The following is a 26,844-nucleotide window of genomic DNA, read 5'->3' as shown; positions in this document are numbered from 1 at the left end:
GGTGCTTCTAAGTAAATAACAATCGTCTGCAGCCTTGAGATTTAAGCTTTTGATAAAAGTTACGTTGTGCTTTGTTATTGAACTAATTTAGAGGAGGCGATGGCCTCGCGGTATTATCGCTGGACTATTAATCCAGAAACTCAGCTAATGTTTCTGGGGATCCAGGTTTGAATCCCGTCGCGGCAGGTGGTGGAATTTGAATTCGATTTTAAAAAAAAATCTGGAATTAAGATGACCATGAAACCATTGTCGATTGTCAGAAAAACCCATCTGGTTCACTCATGTCCTTCAGAGAAGGAAATCTGCCATCCTTATCTGGTCTGGCCTACATGCGATTCCAAGGCCACAGCAATGTGGGCCACTCTCAACTGCCCTCAGATAATTAGGATGGGCAATAAATGCTGGCCAGCCAGCGACGCCCATGTCCCATGAATGAATAATTTAAAAAAAATTATATTCTGTGCTGTATTTTTCATCTAAGATTGTCTTCACTTTCCTGAGACATGTTATCGCACACAATTCAATCTTTAAAGACGACTTGTCCAAAACGCCACAATGCATGCTGCAGCTCACTTACCAGATGGTACGTTTGCGGTAGGCATGTTGGAAGGGACAGCTGGCATGGTTGGCAATAAGTTCAGTGCCAGCTGGCGCCTGTCTTGATGGTTCTGATCTCGTTGGATCTCGTTGGTTGTAATTAGGTTGATTTTGCGTTTCTGTGGCGGCGGCTGCACTGGCTTGGCAGCTGGTAACAGCTGGCATCGCGCCTCCAGCTGTGCAATCAGGTAGGTCTGGTTGTTGGCCAGCGACGCCAAGTGTTGGTACTTGTGCTCCAGGTCCCTGTAGCGGTTGGAAAGCTGCATCATCTCCGCCGTCTGGTTGAGGATCTTGTTCTCGAGCTGGGAGACCTCGAGGGCGTTGTCCCGCTTGCGAATGATCTCGTGCAAGAGCTGCATGTACAGCTGTGTGACCCGTGAGTTCATGTTCCGACTCTCCTTGCGCAGAAGCTTGACCTCGTTGACCACCCCGCCGTCCACCTCCACGAGCTGCTGCAGGCTCTCAATCTGTCTTTTCTGTTTCAGCAGCTCATTGTTAAGCATCTCCAACTCTTGCTTATTGACCCTGCTCTCCAGGACCGACTCTGGCTTTGAGTTCACACAGATAGCGCCCGTCACCTTCTGCTGGGGCACAATGAAGGTGTAGGAGCACTTGTTTTCCAATGACACTGTGGCGCGTTTGTATCTGTTCGTGTGAATGAACTGCTCATCGCTTTCCTCTTCAGCCTGAAATTCCTCCACCTTGTCCACACTCGCTGTGAGCTTCACCAGTGTAAACAAGACGACTAGAGTTAGTTTCTTCATGGTGTTTCTGTCGGCATACATCCTCTGTTAAGAAAGGCAGAGTAATGAGAGTTAGTCATGTCATTCTGAAACTGATTAGTGGAAAAGAGAATATGCTTAAAATATTAATCCAAAGATGTGCGGGTTGGGTGGATTAGCCACGCTAAATTGTCCCTTAGTGTCAGGCGGACTAGCTAGGGTGAATGCAGGGGGGTCATGGGGATAGGGCGTGGATGGGATTGTGCAGACTCAATGGGCCGAATGGCCTCCTTCTGCACTGTAGGGATTCTATGATTCTATTGAAGGAAGACACTCCAAATGAATTCTGTAGATTGGTGCTCTGCAGTCATTCTTCCTTTTTTACAGTGTTGTTCCTGTAAAATTTAACAAATGTCTTCCTGTGATGGAAACCATCTTTACCCAACTGTCTACAAATGCAGACAAGCGTACCCTGAGTTTCATGTTAACTTTTACAGGCTGCACGGTGTCTATTAATGTTAGCCAGAGCCAGCTGTGATCACCTCTCGCTCACACAGACACAGACTGTTCTGTTTGCTCTTTTGCTATAAATTCACGCTCGTCGTAAAGTTGCACTTTGACTCGATTCAGCATCAGGTCTGCATTTATCCCCCATCGTACAAAACTTCAGCACCTTGCCAACCTTGACTGGAAAGTGAGAAATTTGTGTCAAGCTGGTGAGAGCTCTGATCCCAATTTAACTCGGGGACAGCTGTCCGTGTTTGCATATAATCTGGGTCATCCTGTCTTCATTCTACCCATGGGGCCTGCCTGATGGTATTAACAGGCCGTTTCTCACAGTCACCTGTTACCACATATGGCCTCATTCATCTTCATTTACACACAAAGACTTGTATAATTGGATACTGTTGGATAATCCTTATCCTTTTAGTAACAGGTTTGTGAAATCTATAGACAGCAAATAAGCCTTGAAAATTAACTTCATTCATTAGCATTTCAATGTACTGATCTCAAGACTATGTACAAAGGCTCGTGAATGAAGCCCAGTCCATCGCGCAAACCAGCCTCCCATCCATTGACTCTGTCTACACTTCCCGCTGCCTCGGAAAAGCAGCCAGCATAATTAAGGACCCCACGCACCCCGGCATTCTCTCTTCCACCACCTTCCGTCGGGAAAAAGACACAAAGTCTGAGGTCATGTACCAATCGGCTCAAGAACAGTTTCAACAACAGATCTAGCCTCGAAACCTTGGCTCTATTCTCTCCCCGCAGATGCTGTCAGGCCTGCTGAGATTTTCTAGCATCTTTTGTTTTTGTGGCTGAAGCTCCCAGTGTGAGTTTTGCTTTGTTACCCTCTTGCACACCATTTTAAAATGAAGCAGACCTTGTTTAAGTCTCGCTCCATTGAATCTTGTTCAGCACCTTGTGGCCCTTGGGTCATAAAGCAGTTGGTGGATACACAACTGGGGATGGGCATTGGGGGTGGAGTGGGGGGAGTGGCTCTTCCCTTATCAGTATCCTGTTCTATTTTCTAAATTATTTTACCATCCCTCTCCAGCGTTTCTCTCTTTTCCCGCTATCTTTGCTCTCCTGAACCATCCTAATGATGGAAATAGGCCTTTACCAAACTCAAGTCGTGACTGCATGTTTCCTGGTTTAAGGTCTATTTTGAGACGTTGTGCTGGGTCAGTTCACCCCTACAGTTGGATAAATTGAAATGATCCAAGTTGGAATTAAATTTTATGGGATCTGTGCACAGCAAAGAAAAATCACAACTATTTTCAGTATCCCAAACCCATACAGTTGATGTTGAATAAAAAGAACCACGACCGTACCCAGGTATGTTGTTGTGATCACAAGATAGGACCTGCAAGTATACAGTTAAACCAATTCTAACAACACTACCTATTCAGAGTCGCTTGATATAAAAACGTGGAAACCATATCCATATTCTTACAGATACTCATCTGCCACATTCATGCCATGTTGTCTTCAGAGATAATGCGACAGGTCTAGGGCATTCTTTAAATGTACTGTGCACGAGGGGATACATTTAGTAAAATTATGATCAATGTTCCACTGGTTAGAAATACTCCCGTTGCTTTAAATTATTTTATTTTAAGTTTAGTTTATTTATTAGTGTCACAAGTAGGCTGACATTAACGCTGCAATGAAATTACTGTGAAAATCCCCGAGTCGCCACACTCCGGCACCTGTTTGGGTACACTGAGGCATGGCCAATGCACCTAACCAGCACGTCTTTCAGACTGTGGGAGGAAACCGGAACACCCGGAGGAAACCCACGCAGACATGGGCAGACCCCGCACAGACAGTGACCCAAGACGGGAATCAAACCCGGGTCCCTGGCGCTGTGAGGCAGCAGTGCTAACCACTGTGCTACCGTGCCGCCGAGTTAAATTATAGTAACCTTTTGGAGTCCAGTCATGCAAAGAAGGCAAATATAATTGGTGGTAAATGGAGTTGACAGGGCACATAATCTACTATAGAGTATGAGGGCTGCTGCTGCTGCCATCCCTTGTCTTGTATTAATGATTCTGACTCTGTCAGTGAATGTGCTTGTGTCTCGTGTGCTGTTGGCTCTTAGCTCCCTCGAACCCCCTAGTCTCAGAAAACATTTCCACAGCTTTTGTTTGTTCAAAACTTTGGTTTTTGCCCACTCTAAAAAGGAGGTTCAGGCACATTATGCTCAAGATATCAGCCGTAATACGGGGCAGCACGGTGGCACAGTGGTTGGCGTTGCTGCCTCAGTGCCGGGGGCCCGGGTTCGATTCCCGACTTGGGTCACTGTCTGTGTGGAGTTTGCACGTTCTCCCCGTTTCTGGGTGGGTTTCCTACGGGTGCTCCGGCTTCTTCCCACAGTCCGAAGTTATCGTGAAAATCTCCGAGTCGCCACACTCAGGTGCCTGTTCTCCTGAGGGAGAATTTGGCGCGGCCAATGCGTCTCACCGGCACATCTTTGGGACTGTGGGAGGAAACCGGAGAACCTGGAGGAAACCCACGCAGACATAGGGAGAACATGCAGACTCCGCACAGACAGTCACCCAAGACGGGAATCGAACCCGGGTCCCTGGCACTGTGAGGCAGCAGCGTTAACCACTGTGGCACCGTGCCGCCCTGGAACATGTGCTGATTAGATGCATTGGCCGTGCTAAATTCTCCCTCAGTGTACCCGAACAGGCACCGGAGTGTGGCGACTCGGGGATTTTCACAGTAACTTCATCGCAGTGTTAATGTAAGCCTACTTGTGACACAAATAAATAAACTGAAACTTAAAAAGTAACAGCAGAGAGTAATGTTTGGATTAGCTGGTGAAAGGTTATGCAACTGATAGAAATCATCATTACCAGATGTTGAGTTGAAATTGTTAATTAAGTGGCTGCATGTTTATTTTTGATTGGTTAATAAACTCAGCAAGCGACTAAGTTGCTCGGGATGGAGCGGAGTTGTACTAATTAGTCTGAGGGAGAAAACTAATCGAAAGGCCGGCTGTCATTAGCTTGGAGCCCCAGGGTGCGAGTGGTGGAGAAATCCGAAGCTGGATTTGGAAAAGAATGGCTCGGTTCAATATATCTGTTTCTTTTCATTTGCTCTTAGAATAGTTCATTAAAGGATATTTTCTGGCAGTGATGGTCTCCAAGGGGTGTCGGGAGGAACAGTGCGAGTCGGTGTGATTCCTTTCTTGCTGCCATTAAACACAAATCTGTGTATTAAAAAAAAACCGTGGAAAGCTTAATAAGTCCCAGGCCCTGGGAATGTTTTACATTGTTTTAGTGAGAATTCCAGCCTTTGAGTGAGCTTGTGGGAACGTGTGAGCAATCCTGATGCAGACACAGCACCTGCTCATGGAAAAAGTATGATCCCTGAGACACACAAGCCCGTTGGACGAGTCAGGGAGTGTGGGGGTTTTAATGGAAGCGACAACGGGAATGTTTGTGGAAAGGGGACATGTGTCTCGCACTGAGTTCTTCCTGCATTCTCCAACGTTTGCTGAGTTGGAATGGGAGTAGAGATGAACGTGACCTCAAATTGGAGTCCTCCCAATGCAGGGAGGACTCGCTTAAACTGAGCCAATCCCAGTTCCTTTTGTTGTATTTTATATACAGTTGCTTCATCTGAAAAGCAAACAACTAAATGACACTAAGTGCACTGGGCTGCAATATCGCATTCTTCCAGTTTCTCCCTCCCGCGTCTACATCAACATTTTAAATTTGTTCTTTTTTGTCCATGGAACCATCGATGGCAAGGCAAGCATTTATTGGCCAGCTCTAATTGCATGTTTTTGAAAAGCTGGTGACGAGTTCCTTCTTGAACTGCTGCGGTTCATGTGCTGTAGGAACACCCATGCTGTTGTAGAATCCCTACAGCGTAGAAGCAGGCCACTCGGCCCATTGAGTCTGCGCCCACTCTCTGATTTACCAAGGCCTACCCCCGATACCCCACACACTTACCATGGCTAGTCCCCCTAACCTACACATCTTGGGACACTAAAGGGCAATTTAGCATGGCCAATCCACCTAACCACATCTTTGGACTGTGGGAGGAAACCGGAGCACCTGGAGGAAACTCGCACAGACACAGGGAAAATGTGCAAACAGACAGTTACCCAAGGCTGGAATCGAACCTGTGTCCCTGGCGCTGAGAGGCAGCGGTGTTAACCACTGTGCCACCATGCCGCCATTAGGAAGGGAGTTCCAGGATTTTGACCCAGCGACAGTGAAGGAATGGTTATATAGTTCCAAGTTAGGATGTTGTGTGGCTTGGAGGGGAACTTGTATTCCCATGTATCTGCTGCCCTTATAAGCTGGTAGAGGTTGCAGGTTTGAAAGATGTGAAAGGAACCTTGGTAAGTTGCCGTAGCACATCTTGTAGATGGTACACACTGCTGCCATTCTCCTGGATAATATCTAACTCCTTGACTGTTGTTGGAGCTGCACTCATCCAGGAGAAAGTGGAGAGTATTCCAGACTTGTGTCTTGAAGATGATAGACAGGCTTTGGGGAATCAGAAGTTGGACCAGCTTTTGTAGCCACAACATGTATATGGCTGGTCCAGTTAGGCTTCTGGTAGCCTCTACAATGTTAGACTTCAGCCACGGTAATGTCCCTGATTGTCAAGGGGAGATGATTAGATTGTGCCTCATTGGAGATGGTCATTTTCTGGCCCTTGTGTGGCGTGAATGTTACTTGCCGCTTGTCAGTCCAAGCCTGGATATTGTCCAGGTCTTGCTGCATATAAACCTGAACTGCTTCAGTATCTGAGGAGTTCTGAATGTTTCTGAGCACTATGCAATCATCAGCAAACATCCCCACTTCTGACCTCCGAAGGAAGGAAGGCCATTTGTCAAACAACAAACTGGCCTGGCCCTGGGGAGGGGGTGGATTTTTGACCACTTTTTTTTTGTGTCAATAGTTTAATTTCCACCCGCACCCCATGTGTACGGCCCCTCCGCATCAAATAAAAATATAAAGTGCTTTCACTTTGCTCCTTTGTGTTTCCAGTGAAAATCCTTTATTGGGATTGGCTGCTTGGATGGTTTGGCTCTTATCAATCCGGCTCCACAAGGGGAAATTCCCCAGTGAGATATCACAGTGTGGCGATGGAGGTGGAGCTCTCACCAGATCTCGCCAGGTTTCTCAGCGAGACTTGCTTCGAGGATAGCGGTGAATGTCCTTGCTTTGCGGCTGGTGGCGAGCACTGGCTGGGTCAGAACGTCCTGCCCTATCTCTGAAGAGCAGACCGCCACACCTCCTGCCTCCTTTCCCACGGGATATGGTGAGCTATCTGGGTGGGGGGTATAATTTGGTGCAGGCTGCAAAGCATAGCAGATTACAGCACTTCTCGTTCACCACTGGGAGCTCGGTTGGATGCCAGCCCAGCCAGTGGAGTGAAAAGTCTTTTCTCATCATGAAATGACTCTGGCCGCCTCAACCTAATACTTACAGCACGAATGTTTCCAGAATCTGACTCATTTGCCGCGAAAATAACATTTCCACTCAAACGAGGCAAATGTGATTTGTGCAAGAAATGCGGGGAAGAAACGATTATTAATATAGGTGCAATTGGATGGGTTCTTCCAAGGTTGGTGCTCAGACGGTGTTGGACACTGTAAAAGTGGCTTCGAGCAAGGATGGACATCGACGATGAAGTTCAACACTGCCTTCAGTGTGCCAGCTCAGCCTGCGGGTTGCCTGAGGAAGAGAGAGTTTGAAGACCAGGACCTTAGACCCAGCATCAAGCTACAGAGAAGTAGTGATACCCATCCTCCTATGTGGCTCAGACGTGGACTATGTACACCAGGCACCTCAAAACCCTATGGAAGTACCACCTGTGCTGCCTCCGCAAACCCATCGGCAGGATAGGCACACCTCATTCAGGCCGACATCCCCAGCATTGAAGTGTTAGTCACGCTCTTGATCAGCTCCCTGGGAGGGCCACATGGTCTGCATGTCTGACCTTAAGATATAGGAGCAGAATCAGGCCATTCGGCCCATCGAGTCTGCTCCGTCATTCAATCATGGCTGATACGATTCTCATCCCCATTCTCCTTCCTTCTCCCCTAACCAATCAAGAATCTATCTATCTCTGTCTCAAAGCCACTCAATGACCTGGCCTCCACAGCCCTCTATGTCAATGAGTTCCACAGATTCAGTACCCTCTGGCTGAAGAAATTCTTCCTCATCTCTGTTTTAAAGGAGTGTTCCTTCACTCTGAGGTCATGCTCTCGAGTTCTAGTCTCTCCCACTAGTGGAAACATCCTCTCCACGTCCCCTCTATCCAGGCCTCTCAATATTCTGTATGTTTCAATTAGATCCCCCCTCATCCTTCTAAACTCCATCGAGTCCTCGACCGCTCCTCATATGACAAATCCTTCATTCCTAGGATCATTCTTGTGAACCTCCATGACATGAGACTCCTAAAACACGTGCTCTATCTGGGGCTTCAACACAGCAAGTGAGCCCCAGGAGGGCAGAGAAAGTGCTTCAAGGACACTCTCAAAGCCTCCTTAAAAAAATGTGCAACATCCCCACCGACACTAGGGAATCTCTGGCCCAGGACCGTCCAAAGTGGGGGGAAGGAATTAAGGAAGGAGCTGAACACCGAGTTTCATCGTCAAGAGCAAACTGAAGTCGAGGGTCGACAGGAAAAGGAGCGTGTGGCAACCAGAGCACCCCACCCACTCACCCCTCCAACCATTGCCTGCCTGCCCCACCTGTGACAGAGACAGTAAATCATGCATTGGGCTCCTTAGTCACCTGAGAACTAATTCATAGTGTGGAACCAAATCATCCTCAACTATCCATCTGCTTAAGAAGAGAAGTTTCTACCTCTACTTGTGGAGTGTTTGAAACTGGCAGCAGTCACATCCCTCACTCAGTCAAAGGTATCAATGAAAAATAGTGCCAGTTTGTGTTGTATCGTTGCAATGTTGAACTGCGGAGTAATCTCCATTAGTAACATCTACAAATTAATTTTATTTGGGGCTTTGGCACATTGAAGAGAGAGAGATGATCCTCGCATCAAACACAGAATGTAGAGATGAGAAGACCACACCATCCAGTCAACCCATCGCCTCCCCCAGAATGCAACAGTTTTTAAAATTCATTCGTGGGATGTGGGTGCCACTGGCTGGCCAACATTTATTGCCCCTCAGAGTTGCCCTTGTACTGAATGGTTTGCCCGGCCATTTCAGAGGGCAGCTGAGAGTCAACCACATTGCTGTGGCTCTGGAGTCATATGCCTTCCTTACCTCCTGTGGGGGCAGAAGGTTTAGCTGTGGAGTTGGAGAAAGTCATGTTCAACCTTTGTGTGACTAACCTTTTGATTATCTCTCTTCCAGTGGTTTGGAGCTGTTCTTTCTAAGATTTCTTTGCTAAAGCTTTTGCCCAATGATTATCTTGCAGTTTTGGGGGAGTTCCTTAGCAACATACTTCTGTGGAACATTGCAACATTGCTGTGTTTCATGAACAAATATAGTGTCAAGGGAAATGTAATTAATGAACAATAAACTGTTTATTTTCACTTTGAAAGAAATCACACTAAATCAATGGGTGGTATTGTGGTTTCCAGGAATGACTTGGGACCTGGCAATATTTTGTCCATTTCAAATTCAGTCATCTTATAGTTTAATGCCTGTGTATTTTGGAAAATGTTTCTAAAGAGAATTGTTGGCAGGTTTTCAGCTGCGCTTTAGTTTATTAGTTTGCCTCCTTGTTTGCAACTGTCTCTCTTCTGGATGGAGAAATTAATTGGCGTCCTACAAGATGGAAGATACACTTAACTCCTACAATGTTCCAAGGCACTTTGTGTCAGAATAGTTAGTAACTCAGCTTATTCTGCACTGCCTAAATAAGGCAGATTAGGCAATTGAAAATCTTGTCTAGTTTCTCTCCACACAAGCGCCCACTGTGCCTGCGCCCCTCCAATTCTGGCCTCTTGAGCATCGCCCATTTTCATCATTCCTCTGTTGGTTGCCGTGCCTTCATGGGGCTCCATGCTCTGGAATTTCCTCCCTAAATCTTCCACCTCCCTTTCCTCCTATAAGATGCTCCTTAAAATCCTCTGCTTTGAACAAGCCTTTGGGCATTTTGCCCTCCTATGTGCTTATGTGACTCGGTGACAAATATTGCTCACTCATGTTCTTGTGATCGGGCCTTGGAACATTTTATGATGTTAAAGGCGCTGGAATAATTCACACTGCTGCAAGCCTCCACGAGTGTTGTGCTTGCTGCTTTGTAGGTGCATTGTAATAAAGTATTACTAATCTGTATTCATCGAATCCCTACAGTGCTGAAGAAGGCCATTTGGCCCATTAAGTCTGCACTGACAACAATCCCACCCAGGCCCTATCCTTGTAGCCTCACGTAAATCCCATGACACTAAGGGGAAATCCCACCCAGACCTGTTCCCCATCACCCCAAGTATTTACCCCGCTAATCCCCCTAACCTACACATTTTGGGGCAATTTAGCATGGCCAATCCACCTAATCCCACACATCTTTGGACTGTGGGATGAAACCGGAGCACTCGGAGGAAACCCATGCAGACACGGGGAGAACGTGCAAACTCCACACAGACAGTGACCCAAGCCAGGAATTGAACCCAGGTCCCTGGCGCTGTGAGGCAGCAGTGCTAACCACTGTGCCACCGTGCCGCCCCAATCTGGGCATATTACCAATCTGGGCGTATTACCAATCTGAATCACCCAGTATAGATTTGCTGGAAATCTGCTTCCTCTGGTTTAACATTTTGTAAAAAATCCATTGCGTTATCTCTTAGTTCCTTCCTTGCTTGATTTATCTCTCTATTTCCTACCATCCACGTCTTGGGAATCATTTGCTAGCTTGTAGCTGCCATCAGATAGTGGGAGATGGAAAGGTAGTGTTGTACGTAGCAGTCTGGTCTAGTCTAGTCTGCAGAAATCTCCATGACCTCTTCATTGCTCTGTGTCGTTTGATGAACAATGCTCTTGAAGCAATCTTTATTGTAAGAGGTGAGCCAACTGTGTCAGACTACTGCATACTCCTGGGCTGGCAAGGTCCAGCACATTGTAACGGTCCAAATGAGACGCGATAGGGGCCAACAGTCTTAAAGCGGCATTGCTGCTGTTTGACCTCAATCCAGGGCCATCTGTTGTCTGGAGGGCAGGTGCTCTATCGCCTGTGCTACTCTGACACGCCCCGTCCAGCTGCACATCTAATCCAGTTTTATTTATTGGCGGGTGCTCTAAGGTGGAATCTTGTTTTTTTAATGTTTTTGTGGCTATGACTCATTTTTCATTCCCTCACCCCTACAGTATAAATATCTCCCACTTTCTATGCCTTTTAGCTTTGACAAAGGGTCATCTGGGCTCGAAACGTCAGCTCTTTTCTCTCCTTACAGATGCTGCCAGACCTGCTGAGATTTTCCAGCGGTTTTTCTTTTGGTTTCAGATTCCAGCATCCGCAGTAATTTGCTTTTATTTGTAGGTGGGTGCTGTAAGCTGGTTGTTTTCTTAATGACGTTTGCTCATTAGAAATAATAAAAAAACACCCACCTCCTCCTCAACCACCACTGGAATTATATTTTCGATGACTTTATGCAGTGGTCAGTCAGTGTGTGCACGATGCACTGTTCCAGGCTCTAACATGCCTTCCTGTGTGGACCGCGGGTGCCAATAACATTGGGGACATGCTGCAATCTTAAATGGGGGGGAACCGGAATTGGATCAGGTTGCCCTTCAGTCGAGCGTGATTTAAGACGCTTTCTTTCAGAAAGTTAATAGGATCAACAAAACTGAAACCAGAGTGCATGGGAAGTTTGGAATAAAAACAAGGGAGATGTCGACATATGTTGCCAAGTCTGCCAAGGTGAAGATCTAATGTAATGAAAACAGAATTTTGTTCACAATTCCAACTTCTTTTCCTTTCTGTTCAAGTACACAATGTTGTATTGAATACTTGGGATGTGCGGCAAATGAGAAATTGTGCTGTGAGCAATGTGACATGTATGTTTTTTAAGTTTCCTTTGTACTTTGATTTCTGTTCGGGCTGTTCCCCCTCCTTTTGGGGAGCTGCCCCTTTTTACTTTGTCCCGACTTAATCTGAGTTTGTTTATTTGGTTTGACCTAAAAAGAGGGCAATGTGACATGTTAGACTTTTAAAACTGGAGTCTTTCTCAGAGACTGACTGATTCACTGTTTAGTTGCAAGAAGTTGGGAAGGTTAATGCAGGCCTCCCAGTGGGGTGATGTTAAAGCTTTCGCTTGGGCGGCAGAGTGTTTAACAATGCTGCCTCACAGCGCCGGGGACACGGGTTTGATTCCTGGTTTGGGTGACTGTCTGTGTGGAGTTTGCACGTTCTCCCCGTGTCTGCGTGGGTTTCCTCCGGGTGTTCCGGTTTCCTCACACGGTCCGAAAGACGTGCTGGTTAGGTGCATTGGCCATGCCAAATTCTCCCCCACAGTCTGAAAGACGTGCTGGTTAGGGTGCATTGACCATGCTAAATTCTCCCTCAGTGAACCCGAACAGGCACCGGAGTGTGGCGACTCGGGGATTTTCACAGTAACTTCATTGCAGTGTTAATGTAAGCTTACTTGTGACACTAATAAAATAAACTTCTCAGTTTGAAGATATAGTGGACTGTCACTGGAACAACATTTTTAAAAAGTTTATCAGTTGTTAGTCGAGTCAGTTTTTGACTGATCTCATTGGTACAGATGATGTTTTTTTTAATATATACACTTATGTCACTCTACAAACTCTCTTTGGCAGCACCCTGCGTAATAACAGCAAGTATTGCAATAAAGTTTCATGACTCAAGTAGCTATCCCTACGCTGGCAGTACCACTCTTGCTGAAAGCTTTCATACAAGCGTTACCGTTATGAGAACATACAGTTTGCACTCTGTAACCAAGCAATTGGAGTCCCTCGGCACTACACAGCTCAGTACAACTGATTTTGCCACAGAACAGTTTTGAAAACTTTCTGACTACTTTTGCGTGAAGTCTCCACAGCAGTTGCATTTGGACATAAGTAGGTATTGCTGGTAATTTGATCTGCTGAAAAATGTCCAAGCGTTTAGCAATCCTGTGATAATAAGCTTAAGGATTTTCTTTTCTCTCAGGAATCAGATTTTGAACAAAGGTCCTGACTGCCCACCCCCATTGCCCTCCCCACTGGATATTGTTCTGTCGGAGCAGAGGCCAGGGGAGGAAGGGGCACGGCGGGGGGGGGGGGGGGGGGGGGTTACCTGGGTCTGAGATAACTGGTGTGTGCTCTTTGTTTTTCTTCCAGTTCAGCAGCGAACTTGCCAAGATTTTTCTCAACAGCAGCCTGCCTGTGGAAAGTGTGTCTCATGTCCCACTAGTTTTAACTCCTAATGTGCAAAAAAGGAAAAGAGGGGAGGAAAATAAAGACCTTTCTCTCTCTCTCTCTCTTTCTTCTTGTTAGTTTGATACTATCTTGTCAGATGTGGTTCACTCCACCCCCACCCCCTTCCCCCTCTCCATCTCCTGCCTCGTCCCCCTTCCCCTGCACACACACACACGAACACAGAGAAAGAAACTTTTGTTTCATTCAAAACCCCAGCACCGAGGTTTGGAGGGGAGAGTCTGCCAACCCAAGAGACTGCGTCCCAGGAGTGATCAGCTAACTGGGCATTCTTGGCATTCTTGGGCACCTCATTAAAGTCTGCTGTCACTGGCAAACCACTGATGGGCAGGACTGGACCTGGAACACACTTTTCAAACACTACTGGAAGAAAAAAAAATCCTTTGTCTCTTTAGTGTCCCACTTTATTTTCGTGAAGACTCTGTTATGAAGCAAATCTTTCTCTCTATTCAGTGCAGTTACATTGAAACATATAGTCTCATCCCACCTTGATTGATGCAGATATTTTGCAATAAGTAGTAGCTTATTTTATTCTTTGCGGGGCTCAATTGAGTACTTAAAGGAATATATTAAAAATTCAGCAATGTTAAACTATTTGAAGCACGTTGAACCTTTCTGCCGGGAACTTGTGTGTGTGTGTAAAGTGATGCTGTTGCACAGAAGTTCTGCCTTGTTTTCCGTTACCTTAATACACGAGGACAGCTGGCTACTTTTACACACATGTTTTTCTCCCTATTCGGGCTCTGTCTATCTGCAATTGCAGTGTAAGTGCGTGTTTTAAACAGGACGTGTGAAAAACTGGTTCAAGTCACTTTTTCAGCCAGTTGTAAAGAAAAATGGCATGCAACTAAGAGCAGAAAAAGAGAGGGGTGCCAATTTTGTTGGCCAATGAACCAGGCATAAACTTTCCGATAAAATTGAGAACTCGCGCAATGTTCTGCAATCTCAGTCTTCACACACTGCTGCTGTGCTCCCCAAGTTACACAATGAATGACTAATTATCATTCCCCCCCCCCCCCCAACTTCTAAGATAAATAATGTTTTTTCATAAGAAAGCCACTAGGTTTTCCTGAACTTTTTAAAGGGGGCTGCCACAGAAGGTCATTAAAAGTCTGGATTTCAACATTAATGCAGCACCACTTGATTTGTCATTGTCAACATCAGGCTTTCTGTCCAACAAAAATCACATTCTGCCCTTAACTAATTGGCTGCCTTCTGCATTTGACGTTTAAAGCTCGCTGTGAAGTCTGAGACACTGAACAGTCTTTCTTACCAGATTGACGTTGCCAGTATTGCCGTCCTTACACTCTCTTTAACTTTCTTGCCTCTGTTCTTTAAGTGGACTAAATGCCTGCGTGAAGTGTAGCATCTCACCAGAGTGACTGTTGCCAGAGACTCCAATCTCTCCTCTGTGTAAATCACTGTGGTTCTCTGGTCAAAGACTCTCTCAAGTGCTTGATGCCCAGGTATCAGTTCCAAGTAGTAAATGTCAGAAAGGTTGTTTTTTTTAAAAAAAAGTATATTTTATTCCAAACTCTCCTATTGACACTTAGCCGCTGGTCCTTTGTGTTAACAACACCATTGGGTCTTCACTGTTTGCTGCGAATAATGTTGTGAAGAATGAGTTAAGAGAATTCTTGCCGTCTGTCGAGGCAGAGTGAGTAAGCAGGCTGTCAGAATTGAGGTTTGCTGGCACCCCAGGCTACCTTCAGCATGGCAGTGCCCTGAAGTACATTGAAATCCAGCATGTCATCTTCTTAGTCCTGAGTATGTCACTGAGGGAAGCACAAAACTGACTTGGATCCCTTCTTTCTGTTGGTGTATTTACATTCTGGAGAGGGCTGCCGAGTAAGACTGAGGTAGGGAAGTCTTGCGTACGGGGGGTGGGGTAGGGGGGACCTCCTTTTATCCACTCCTCCTGTGTTCAGAGCTGCCCGAGCAGATGTACAATCTGCAGAGGCTCAGTCCTCCGGCACAGATAGCAGTGGGCGGGCTCGAGGGGAAAGCTTCAGTGCAATGATGTCACAGCAGCCTGCTCTAATTAAAGAGATGTGGACTGCCGCCCCCCCCCCCCCCCCCCCGAGCCTTGGGCAAGCTCTTGTGATGGAAAACCCTGCCTTTTGACAAGCAGCAGGGAAATATGCAACCCACTTGCAATGAAGATGTCGACAGTTTAAATTAGATATGTCAGCAGAGGGCATTGCATTCAAACTTATTTTGTTTGGGCACAGCTCTTATGAGGGAGGGTGTGTTAATGTAAACCGACTAAGAAATAAACTGTAAAACTTTGCCGGTTCCCTTGTAGTCTTACAAGGAGAGGGCGAAGGAAACTGACAAGAGAAAGTGGAACATGACATCAAATGTGGTGAGGGGAAAGGTCAGCAAATCTGAAGGATAAATAAAGCGAGTCCAAAACAGTGCGTGGTATTGTTTAAACTATTTCACACAATACTTGTATCACTAAAATCTCACAGTATGTGTACTGTTTCTTCTCCCGACCCCACCCCCCCCCCCCTCTCACCCCGCAACATTTCAGAAGAATTATTAATAGTAATGTGTAATGGAAATTCCCTCCTTGTGTTGAAAGACGTCTTTTTTTTTACACTAGGGGAGAAATTGCAACTTCTGTGTACGTCAGTGGTGACCAAATGAAATCTGACACAAACCATTTGATAACTTGTGGATTGGAGGCAAGATGACATTGTGGTTACTGTACCTTAAAAGAGGCATTGGCAAAGGTGTTTCAGGACAGGAATAGGCAGGCCCCTTAAGCCTCTTCCATCATTCAGTTAGATCTTGGCTGATCAGTACCGCCAATCCATTCACCCGACTATCTCGAAATCGGCAAAGTTGCCATACTCCCAGATAGTAAGAAGTCTCACAACACCAGGTTAAAGTCCAACAGGTTTATTTGGTAGCAAATACCATATACTACTCCCAGATGACCAGAGGCTGCTCTGCCCTTAGACGGGGTGGGGGGGAGGGAGGGTGACTGGTGGTGATTTAACCTGAGGGTCACCCACACCTCAGGCGAGGCAAGGTTGAGAAGCCGGGGCCTTCATGAATAACCTCAGCTGGTACGGGAATTGAACCCACGCTGTTGGCGTCACTCCGCACCATGAACCAGCCATCCAAACAACTGACACAAAATACAATAACCTCATTAAAACTGGTCTGCCCTCCCAACCCTCCCCCCGCTTTGCGAAACTCCTCGGCCTGAATTTTCTTGCCAGTTGGACAGATAGCCCCCACGCCAGAATGAAATGTGTGTTGCTGACACACATGGGTAGCTGTGGCCCCTCCCCCTTGCCCCCCAGGCTGTGGCCCCTCCCCTTACCCCCAGCCTTTGGCACCCCCTTGCCTCCATCACCACCAGCCAGGGATGAGTAAATATTTCCCCTTTTTGTATCAGATTTGTCCACATCTTGTCCGATGAAAGCAGTGTAAAAATTGTAGTTACTCTAATTACCAATGTGACAGCAGACAGTGAGGCTGTATCTGAGCCAATACAGACTGAGATGTTCTAACGAAAGTGTAAATCTATTTCCTCAGGCTGGTTTACAGTGAAAATATATTGACAAATGAATTTGTGGACAGTGCTATCCAGTGTATCCATCTATCTATCTTGTGTGTGCACAAAGCATGTAGTTAGCAGTTAGTTCAGTGCCAAACACATCTGAATCATGTATCAAATCCTCAAATGGGTATTTTCGATCATTTCCGTGGATACGACGCAAACAGAAACAAAATACATTTGTTGACTACAGTGAGTAAGTTTTGATCCTAACAACATGTTATTGAACAATCGCTCCTGGCATTTGGACAGCAAAACACTCAAAGCAAATGAGATATGAAATATTCATGTAAATAGGACGCACATGTCAGGCTTTCCACTCGAGCTAAATCCTGTGTGAAAATGAAGGAGCCTGAGCCTCCGAAAGCTAGTGCAGCCAAATAAACCTGTTGGACTTTAACCTGGTGTTGTGAGACTTCTTACTGTGCCCACCCCAGTCCAATCTCCACATCATGAAAATGATGAGACAGGAATCGTGTTCCCTGCTATCAAACGGATTTACTTCATAAGACCATAAGACACAGGAGCAGAATTAGGCCACTCGGCCCATCGAGTCTGCTCTGCCATTCAATCTTGGCTGATATTTTTCTCATCCCCATTCTCCTGCCTTTTCCCCATAACCCCTGATCCCTTTATTAATCAAGAACCTATCTATCTCTGTCTTAAAGGTTCAGCTTTGGGTGTAAGCAATGCTCTTATTCCTAGCTCATCTTGAGGGAGAAATACTGAGCAGGAACCAACATGGCTCCGTCAAGTTAAACCCTCCAAGCATTTGTTGTCTTGGGATTTATTTTATTTCCCACAAATGATTTCTCTTGTCAAGCTTTTGGGTTCAAATGTCTGATGTTACCACCAAACTTCTGTGACAACCGGACCAGGAAGGGTTAGGGACTCTCTCTCCCTTCAATTGATTGATTGTTGCAAGGTTTTAAAATTGACAATAATTATTGTGCCAATTCAGTGTCTACACAATGGGTGGCACAGTGGTTAGCACTGCTGTCTCATGGTGCCAGGGACCTGGGTTCGATTCCCGGCTTGGGTCACTGTCTGTGTGGAGTTTGCCCTTTCTCCCCGTGTCTGCGTGGGTTTCCTTTGGGTGCTTTTGTTTTCTCCCACAGTCGGAAAGACATGCTGACTTGGTGCATTGGCCATGCTAAATTCTCCCTTCGTGTACCCGAATAGTGTACCCATGTCCATGGTCGATCATCGCGATGAGCCAGTAAGATGGGGGCGAGAGGCGGAAAATTGGGTTCATGTCCGATGTCTCGCTTCTCACGATCTTGTCAGCCCCGTTTTGCCGGCAAAATCAGCCTCACACCCAGGAAAGGCACGAGACAGATTTGAATATTAATGACATGATTTACATATAATTAACGAGCCCCGGACGCAATCGCCCAGGCTCACTTAACTCAGTCCTCTCACCGATTGAGGGCCTCGCCGGCAAGGATCACCGACGGTCCCCACCAATGGGGACCAGACATGATGGCTCCACCTCTGGGACCGGAAGCTATTGGAGCCCCGTCCTTTGTTGTCTGGGGCAGGGCCACGCTGCACCCATGGGGCAGTGCCAGTGTGGTACCCTGGCACTACCTACTGAGCACCCTGTGCCAAGGGGCTGGGGCCTGAGGAGGGGACGAGGGGGTGCAGCCATGACAGGGGGAGAGAGGCACAGCAAGGGAGGAAGGTTGGTAGGGGGAGGGGGAAAGGAGTAACTCTTCTGGGGGGAGGGGGTGGGGGAATTGATCAGTGGGATCAACAATTGGGGGTGGGGTGGAGTTTAGGGGTGTTGGAGGCAATCAGCCGGGGTTGCAATTGGGTCGGGATTATGGGTCTTGGGGGCAATCGGCCGGGGTTGCAATAGGTAGGGAGGGGAGAGAGAGGATGATGTCCATGGAGGTGGGGGGAGGAGGAGAGTGGTAGATCTCGCAGTATACTGTGTACACAGTACATCGTGAGACTGGAGCACCTGCACAATGGTGCCCCTGGACCACAGCAGCCGGCTTCTTGGGAACTGAAGCTCCATCCCTCCAATGGTTGAAAATACATTACGGCTTGTGGATTGGACAGAATGCCATAAATTCCCAATAATCACCTTCGTTGAATAAACCAGCAAGAAATCCTCCCATTTTTTTCTTCTGTTTGACACTAAGAATTTTTATGAAAAAATTCTGCCCTCTGTCTTGTTTGGACCTTTAGCATCTCCCACTTTTTCCTTCCTTTGCTGGAAGCAGTGTCACTTGAAAAGCTATTCAAGTGTACATGGGCAAGAAGTGACACTCTTGGTCAATCAACCTCGACATCTCCAGTGGTTAACCCCACTGCTGAGGTGAGGCTGGAGTAAAGTCAGCAAGTGAGTTTTTACCTGATTTGGTTCTGTAGTTGCCCTGCTGCCTTGTACCCCGCAGCAGAGCTTCCACTCTTCCCTTCCTTCGCCTGCAGCAGCAATTTCACCATGCTTATCTCCAGATGATAATCTGCCAGAAATCCCCTCCAAAAATCACTACCATTTTGTTTTTTGAGAGAGGAATAATTCCTGTGAAGCTTTTATGGAGCACTCTTTCAAGAGTTGGCTGAGAAAGCAGTCACCTCTGCACGCAATTCCCTGAGTCTGCAATGTCAGTTATGCTTTCTTGAATGCAGTCCAAACTGCGACAGTGAAGGGGATAAATATATGTGCCTAATGTTAAAGATACCAAAGAGACCTCTGTAAACTGAATGAAAGTGGATTAAGAACAAATGATCCCATTTTGAAGTCAGGTCTTTGCTTATTCAGTATCATTGTGCAGCCTTTACCCTGTTTGTAAATGGGGAGGTTCAGCCATACACAACTTTGAAACATAGTGAATGCTTTTAATGTGAATGAACAGAGAAAGATGCCATCGATTTCCATTACAGTCCTCACTCCAGTGTTAATCAATGGTCGTTATCCTCTCGGTATATAAATATTGATATGGTGAAGGGGCTGGGTCTGTACTCGATGGAGTTTAGAAGGATGAGGGGGGATCTCATTGAAACTTACAGAATACTGAAAGGCCCGGATAGAATGGACGTGGGGAAAATGTTTCCATTAGGAGGAGAGACTAGGATCCGAGAGCACAGCCTCAGAGTAAAGGGCCAACCCTTTAGAACAGAGATGAGGAGGAATTTCTTCAGCCAGAGGGTGGCGAATCTGTGGAATTCATTGCCACAGAAGGCTGTGGAGACCAGGTCATTGCGTGCATTTAAGACAGAGATAGACAGGTTCTTGATTGGTAAGAGGATCAAAGGTTACGGGGAAAAGGCAGGGGAATGGGTTTGAGAAACCTATCAGCCATGATTGAATGGTGGAGCAGAGTCAATGGCCCGAATGGCCTAATTGTGCTCCAATATCTAATGGTCTTATGGGGTTAACATTCTCATTCAGGTTTCTTCAGTGAATAGATCATTCCTGTGGACACCATCAAATCTTTTTCTCTTTCTCTCCTGCATGTGACTGAAAAATGTTACGTGGGTGGGAGTCCCCCCCCGCAATGGGTTCCCCGGTAGTGGGACAGGCAAGCCACGCAAAACGGCGTAAACATCGGCAGGACTGGAAGATCCCACTGGCGTCCAATGGCAAACCATCTCCACTGCTGGTGGGTGGGTGGAATCCTGCCCTCGGTGTTAATATTACTGTGTTGCTTCTGAATTTATTAGTATTTATTTATAGACACCCGAATAAGGAGAGTCAAGTTCGAAACTCAATTAAACTAGATATTCACGCTTCTGCTTCAGAGAATGTAGTTGCCCACACAGGGAGGGAGAGAGCGAAGGGGAAAATTAGGTTTCTGCAGGACATCAACACAAAGGATGGCAAAGATGTCCATTGACTGGATTCTGTGCTGTTGGTACATGAACACCTCAGTGACTGGAGAAACAAAAAGAAAATTCTGAATCTGAAACTCTCGACCTTTTCCTTATCAGCCTCATTTCCCTCAGAATCTCTGAATTTTGTCCTGTTGGAACTTGCTTAACTCCAGTATTCTGGGCTGTCGCCGAGTTACATCCCTTTGTACTCTGATCTTTAACTTCTCTGTGTCCGGTAGCCGCGTAAACAATTTTCATATCAGCTGCTATTGTTCGCTTCAAGGTCACCCTCCTCATCGGCACCTCCTGATCCACCAACGCCTTAAGGTTTTTAATCAGTTGGGCTTCCCGCTGGTGACATTGGAGAGACACCCACCCAATGTCTGTCCACATTTAAGGTGGAAATCGTGTCTTACAAATTTAATTGAGTTTTTTGGAAGGGTGATCAAGAAAATAGATGAGGGCAGTGCGGTAGACATTATCTACATGGACTTCTGTGGATAAACTGGGACTCTTTTCCCTGGAGCGGAGGAGACTTAGGGGTGATCTCACGGAGGTTGATAAAATAATGAGGGGCATAGATCAGCTAGATAGTCAATATCTTTTCCCAAAGGCAGGAGAGTCGAAAACTAGGGGGCATAGATTTAAGGTGGGCAGGGAGAGATACAAAAGAGTCTAGAGGGGCAATTTTTTCTCACAGAGGGTGGTGAGTGTCTGGAACAAGCTGCTAGAGGGAGTGGTAGAGGCGGGTACAATTTTGTCTTTTAAAAAGCATTTAGACATTTACATGGGTAAGATGGGTGTAGAGGGATATGGGCTAAATGTGGACAATTGGGACAAGCTTAGTGGTTTAAAACAAAGGGTGGCATGGACAAGTTGGGCCAAAGGGCCTGTTTCCATGTTGTAAACCTCTGAGTCTATGACTTTAGCAAGGCCCTCGACAAGGTACCGCATGTAGACTGGTCAGTATGGTTGGATCACATGGGATCCAGGGAGAACTAGCCAGTTGGATACAAAATTGGCTTTCCAGTAGGAGACAGAGGGTGGTGGTAGAGGGTTGTTTTTCAGACTGGAGGCCTGAGACCAGCGGTGTGTTGCAGGGATCAATGCTGGGCCCAATGTTCTTTGTCATTTATATAAATGGTTTGGATGAGAATATAGAATATGCGGTGAGTAAGTTTGTGGATGAAACCAAAGTTGGTGGTGCATTGGAGAGTGTAGAAGGTTATCCAAGACTATAACGGGCTCTTGATCAACTGGGCCAGTGGGCCGAGGAATGGCAGATAGAGTTTAATTCAGATAAATGTGAGGTGTTGCATTTTGGTAAGACAAACCAGGGCAGGACTTACACTGTTAATGGTAGGGCCCAGGGGAGTGTTGTTGAACAGAGAGATCCAGGAGTGCAGGTGCATAGTTCCTTGAAAGTGGCATCAAAGCTAGACAGGGCGGTGAAGAAGACGTTTGGCACTCTTGCCTTCATCGATCAGAGAAGTATAGGAGTTGGGACGTTATGGTGCAACTGTACAAGACATTGGTAAGGCCACATTTGGATTACTGCTACAATGCTGGTCGACCTGCTATAGGGAAGATGTTATTAAACTGGAAAGAGTGCAAAAAAGATTGACAAGGATGTTACCAGGACTGGAATGTTTGAATTATAAGGAGAGGCTGGGTCTATTTTCCCTGGAACGTAGGAGGATGAGGGGTGACCTGATAGAGGTTTATAAAACGGTGAGGGGCAGAGATAAGGTGAATATCCAGGGTATTTTCCCCAGGGTAGAGGAGTCCAAAACTAGAGGGCATAGGTTTAAGATGAGAGGGGAAAGATTTAAAAGGGACCCGAGGGGCAACGTTTTCATACAGAGGGTGGTGCCTATATGGAATGAGCTGCCAGTAGAGGTGGGTACAATTATAACACTTTAAAAACATTTGGGCAGGTACATGGAGGATATGGGCCAAATTCAGCCAAGTGGAACTAGTTCAGGTAAGAAACCTGGTTGCCATGGACAAGTTGGGCCAAAGGGCCTGTTTCCGTGCTGTATATCTCTATGACTCTATGCTGCCCCATTGGACCTGCACGAGTGCATTTGGGTCTCACTCCCTGGCTATATCTAGCCCTCTTGGCTGTGTTTCTTACTGCCACAGTTTCTCTGTTTGATGCACCATCAATCGAGCAAAGACTAGTTTGTATGCAAGAACAAATAGGCTTTTATTTGCAAAAGACTTGGAGCAAACCCATGCCGATGAACTGATCCAGACTGAGGCAGGGGGGTGGGGAGCAGTCGCCTTTATACCTGGACCGGGGGGGGGGGGGGCAGCGGAAGAGTCTCAGGTAGGGCCGGCAGGGATGTGTCCAGGCATGTCACATATACAGGTAATAAGCTAACAGTGGTTTACCACACTGTTCTCATCCTCTGAGCTGCATTTTGCCCCATCCAGTGGCAGCCCTCTGATTTTTTTCCTGACTGTATCTCCTACTATTTTGAGTGCATCCTTGTTCCTATTCCGGCTATCTGAATCCTCCTCTGGTCGTATCCCCTCTTTTAGTTTTGTTCCGTTTTTAACCCAGGCCAGCCACTGCTCACTTTCGTTCACCTCTCTCTCGCCAATTTGTCAGTCAGTAAGAGCAATGAGGAGCTGGCTAACCTCAACTGTTAAAGTTGACAACGTTGGAGTTCCAGCAGTGCGGGAAACAACAGATTCAAAACATAAAATAAGAAAACAAAGTAACCAGATTAATATTCGTGAGAGGAAACAAAAGCCTCGCTGAAAAGGAAAAAGGGCAATGTATAATTAAACAAAACAAAAATAAATTGGAAATATAAAAAAAAGTGTTGCATAGATTTAATGATAGGAATTTGTCAGTGGCTTATAACGTCCCGATGACTCAGCATCGGATTTGAGGGGTTACTTCAAAGATGCGCTGGCGAATCCCTCTTAGAATTACCCAGGTAAAGATTTACCCGGCAATTGCCCAGAAAAGCTAACTTCTCCTGAACAATAGCACTGCGCTGGGAACCATCTGACAAAGCTATTTAAATCGCAAATTTCAGATGGTTTTGCCAGTGTTATGCTAATAGTTACTCCTAACCCAATATGACCCCCCGTGACCTGACCACCCCTTCCCCTCCCACCCGTGTCCAATCCCCCGTCCAATCTATGATATTTCTTTATTCATTCTTGGGGCATGGCTGGCTGGCCAGCATTTATTACCCATCCCTAGTTGCCCTTGTTCAGAGGGCAGTTGAGAGTCAACCACATTCCTGTGGCTCTGCAGTCACATGTAGGCCAGACCAAGTATGGACATCAGATTTCCTCCCTTAAAGGATATTAGTGAACCTGATGGGTTTTTCCAGCAATTGGCAATGGTTTCATAGTCATCAGTAGATTCTTAATTCCAGATTTTTTTTTTATTGAATTCAAATTCCACCATCTGCCGTGGTGAGATTCGAACCCGAGTCCCAGAACAGCAGCTAAATTTCTGGATTAATAGTCTAGCGATAATACCACTAGGCCATCGCCTCCCCTTTATTCCCTGACCTCTAAGTCACCCACAGCCCTTGATCTCTGACTCCACCAGCCACTCCCACCCCCACCCTCCCCGCACCCCCCCAACTTACAACCTTCCCAAACAGCCAAATGCCGTCCAGTTACATTGGGAATTTACCGTCCCCTTGGCCTATCAGTTTCACTGGGCCCTTTAAGCTGACCTGCTTCATGGCAGCGAATGGGGTAAAGCAGGGGGTGTGTGGCCCCCTGACCCCCGATGCAGCTGGACTACTCTGGGGCCTGTGAGGACTCGGGGGGGGCCCCCAAGCGGGTCCGGAGATCGGAGATTTCGGAGCAGCTTTCATGAACAGGTAGATGTACATCTTGTAATTCCAGTGGGCTGTCGCTTCCCGACGCCAGTCAGAAGCTATGACCCAATGTTTTTATATATTGGAGCCAGTGAGTGATTTTAATTACTATGACTTCAAATTTCCAGACCACACATTTCTTTCTTTTCCTCTGAAGTGCAAAGTTACTATTATTCCCTCAGGTTTTGTTCCCTTTCATGCATTGACAGACGCACACATGTGGCTCAGCACAGAGTGTTGTGAGAAATGTCGACCCTTTTTAATCTTGTTGCTTAAAAGACACATCAAACATACCCAGTCTGACAACACTGTGAAATGGTCTGACCCTCCTATCTATGGCGAGAGTCGTACCTCTTTGTACCCCCTTCACATCTGAAAAGGTGCACATGCAGTAAGTATGTGAAGGGGTGAATATGTCCATGTTTTCACAAGGCACTTTCCCTCTGAGATACATTAGCAACAGTTGTTTGGCACAAGTTTTACTTGTTTTCAACCAGGCAAATGCAGAGTTGCTTTATATACCAACTGTAGTGAATATGTTGTTGCCAAGTCCCCCTGAAGCAAGTCATACGTTTTTCATGCTGTGGAAATTTATCACCTCTGTATAGCTCATGTATGAGCGAGGCAACAGCAGTTAACAAAGTAATCTGCATCGCGATGCAAAACTCCCCCCACAAATGGTTAGGAATGATGGCTAACATAGTGACCTTTTTTTTTTACAAACAAGTGGCACGGTGGCACAATGGTTAGCACTTCTGCCTCACAGCGCCAGGGACCCGGGTTCGATTCCCGGCTTGGGTCACTATCTGTGTGGAGTCTGCATGTTCTCCCCGTGTCTGCATGGGTTTCTTCTGGGTGCTCCGGTTCCCTCCCACAGTCCGAAAGACATGCTGGTTAGGTGCGTTGGCCATGCTAAATTCTCCCTCTGTGTACCTGAACAGGCGCCTGAGTGTGGGATTTTCATAGTAACTTCATTGCAGTGTTAATGTAAGCCTACTTGTGACACTAATAAATAAACTTTAAACATCACTGGCCCCAACCTGAATACCTGTGTATAGTCAGTGAGAAAAGTAAAGCATACTAACTTATAGTTTGAGAATTTCAAAGTCTGAGTTTCCACATTTTATTACTTATTAATAGCGCTTTCTTTTTTAAATCTCAAGTTTATTTTTCCTGCTTATCATTTTACTTTGTTCACATAGTCAATTGTAAAGAAAAAAAACAGGGAGAATGTATCTGAATGAACCGTTCTGATTTGACTTGCTTCAGTTGCTGTTTCTGAGGTAGAGTATAGTCGTGGGGCAGAAGTACACAGCATGCAAGTGTTACAATATTGGGTTTCGCTCTGTACAAAGAACAAAGAAAATTACAGCACAGGAACAGGCCCTTCGGCCCTCCAAGCCTGCACCCATCATGCTGCCCAACTGAACTAAAACCCCCTACCCTTCCGGGGACCTCTATTCTCTTCCTATTTATGTATTTGTCAAGACGCCCCTTAAAAGTCACTGTCGTATCTGCTTCCACTACCTCCCCCGACACCCACCTGTATAAAAAACAACTTGCCTCGTACATCTCCTTTAAACCTTGCCCCTCACACCTTAAACCCTATGCCCCCTAGTAATTGACTCTTCCATCCTGGGAAAAAGCTTCTGACTATCCACTCTGTCCGTGCCCCTCATAATCTTGTAGACTAAGGGGCAATTTACAATAGCCAATCCACCTAACCTGCGCATCTTGGGACACTAAGGGGCAATTTAGCATGGCCAATCCACCTAACCGGCACAGTCCAAAGATGTGTGGGTTAGGTGGATTAGTCATGCTAAAATTGCCCCTTAGTGTGTCAGAGGGACTAGCTAGAGTAAATGCATGGGGTTATGGGGTTAGAGCTTGGGTGGGATTCTGGTTGGTGCAGACTCGATGGGCGGAATGGCCTCCTTCTGCATTGTAGGATTCTATGATTCTAAAATCTTTGGACTGTGGGAGAGAACAAAGCACCCGGAGGAAACCCACGCAGACACGGGGAGAACGTGCAAACTCCACACACACACTGACCCGAGGCCGGAATTGAACCCGGTCCCTGGCGCTGTGAGGCAGCAGTGCTAGCCACTGTGCCACCCACATTAAAGGTGCTATATATAGAAGTACTTGGACCTTAGATGCCTTATTAATTAAATAACATGACGGAAATGAGCTCAGAATAAATATAGATTGTCAGATGTTGCAGACTAATTATGGCACTTGGAGTAGCAGTGGACAGCTTGAGAACATGACTACTGAGAAAGCCAGTGATCATATGGATAGCATGTGTTGGAAAGCAGTCAGGCTGCTTGACAGTTTTCAAATAATCTCGAGTATTTTGTTATTATTTTCGATACAAATCCT

General features: G+C 46.3%; 2 protein-coding genes across 5 annotated transcripts in view; one reads left to right on the top strand and one right to left on the bottom strand.

Annotated features, from left to right (window-relative positions):
- The window catches only part of angptl2b (angiopoietin-like 2b), a 54,748-nt gene extending 39,527 nt beyond the window's left edge, over positions 1–15,221 (bottom strand). The window contains exons 1-2 of the mRNA XM_078226432.1: positions 14,480–15,221; positions 578–1,385 (exon numbers count right to left, since the gene is read on the bottom strand). Of these exons, the coding sequence (XP_078082558.1) occupies positions 578–1,382 (805 nt within the window). The 5' untranslated portion in view covers positions 1,383–1,385; positions 14,480–15,221. The remainder of the gene's footprint in view (positions 1–577; positions 1,386–14,479) is intronic.
- ralgps1 (Ral GEF with PH domain and SH3 binding motif 1) overlaps positions 1–26,844 on the top strand; it is a 758,896-nt gene that overhangs the window by 359,435 nt on the left and 372,617 nt on the right. The gene's annotated exons all lie outside the window — the stretch shown is intronic.

This window comes from Mustelus asterias, chromosome 13, assembly GCF_964213995.1.
Source record: "Mustelus asterias chromosome 13, sMusAst1.hap1.1, whole genome shotgun sequence".
NCBI lineage: Eukaryota > Metazoa > Chordata > Chondrichthyes > Carcharhiniformes > Triakidae > Mustelus > Mustelus asterias.
This window is presented reverse-complemented; position numbering and strand designations above follow the sequence as displayed.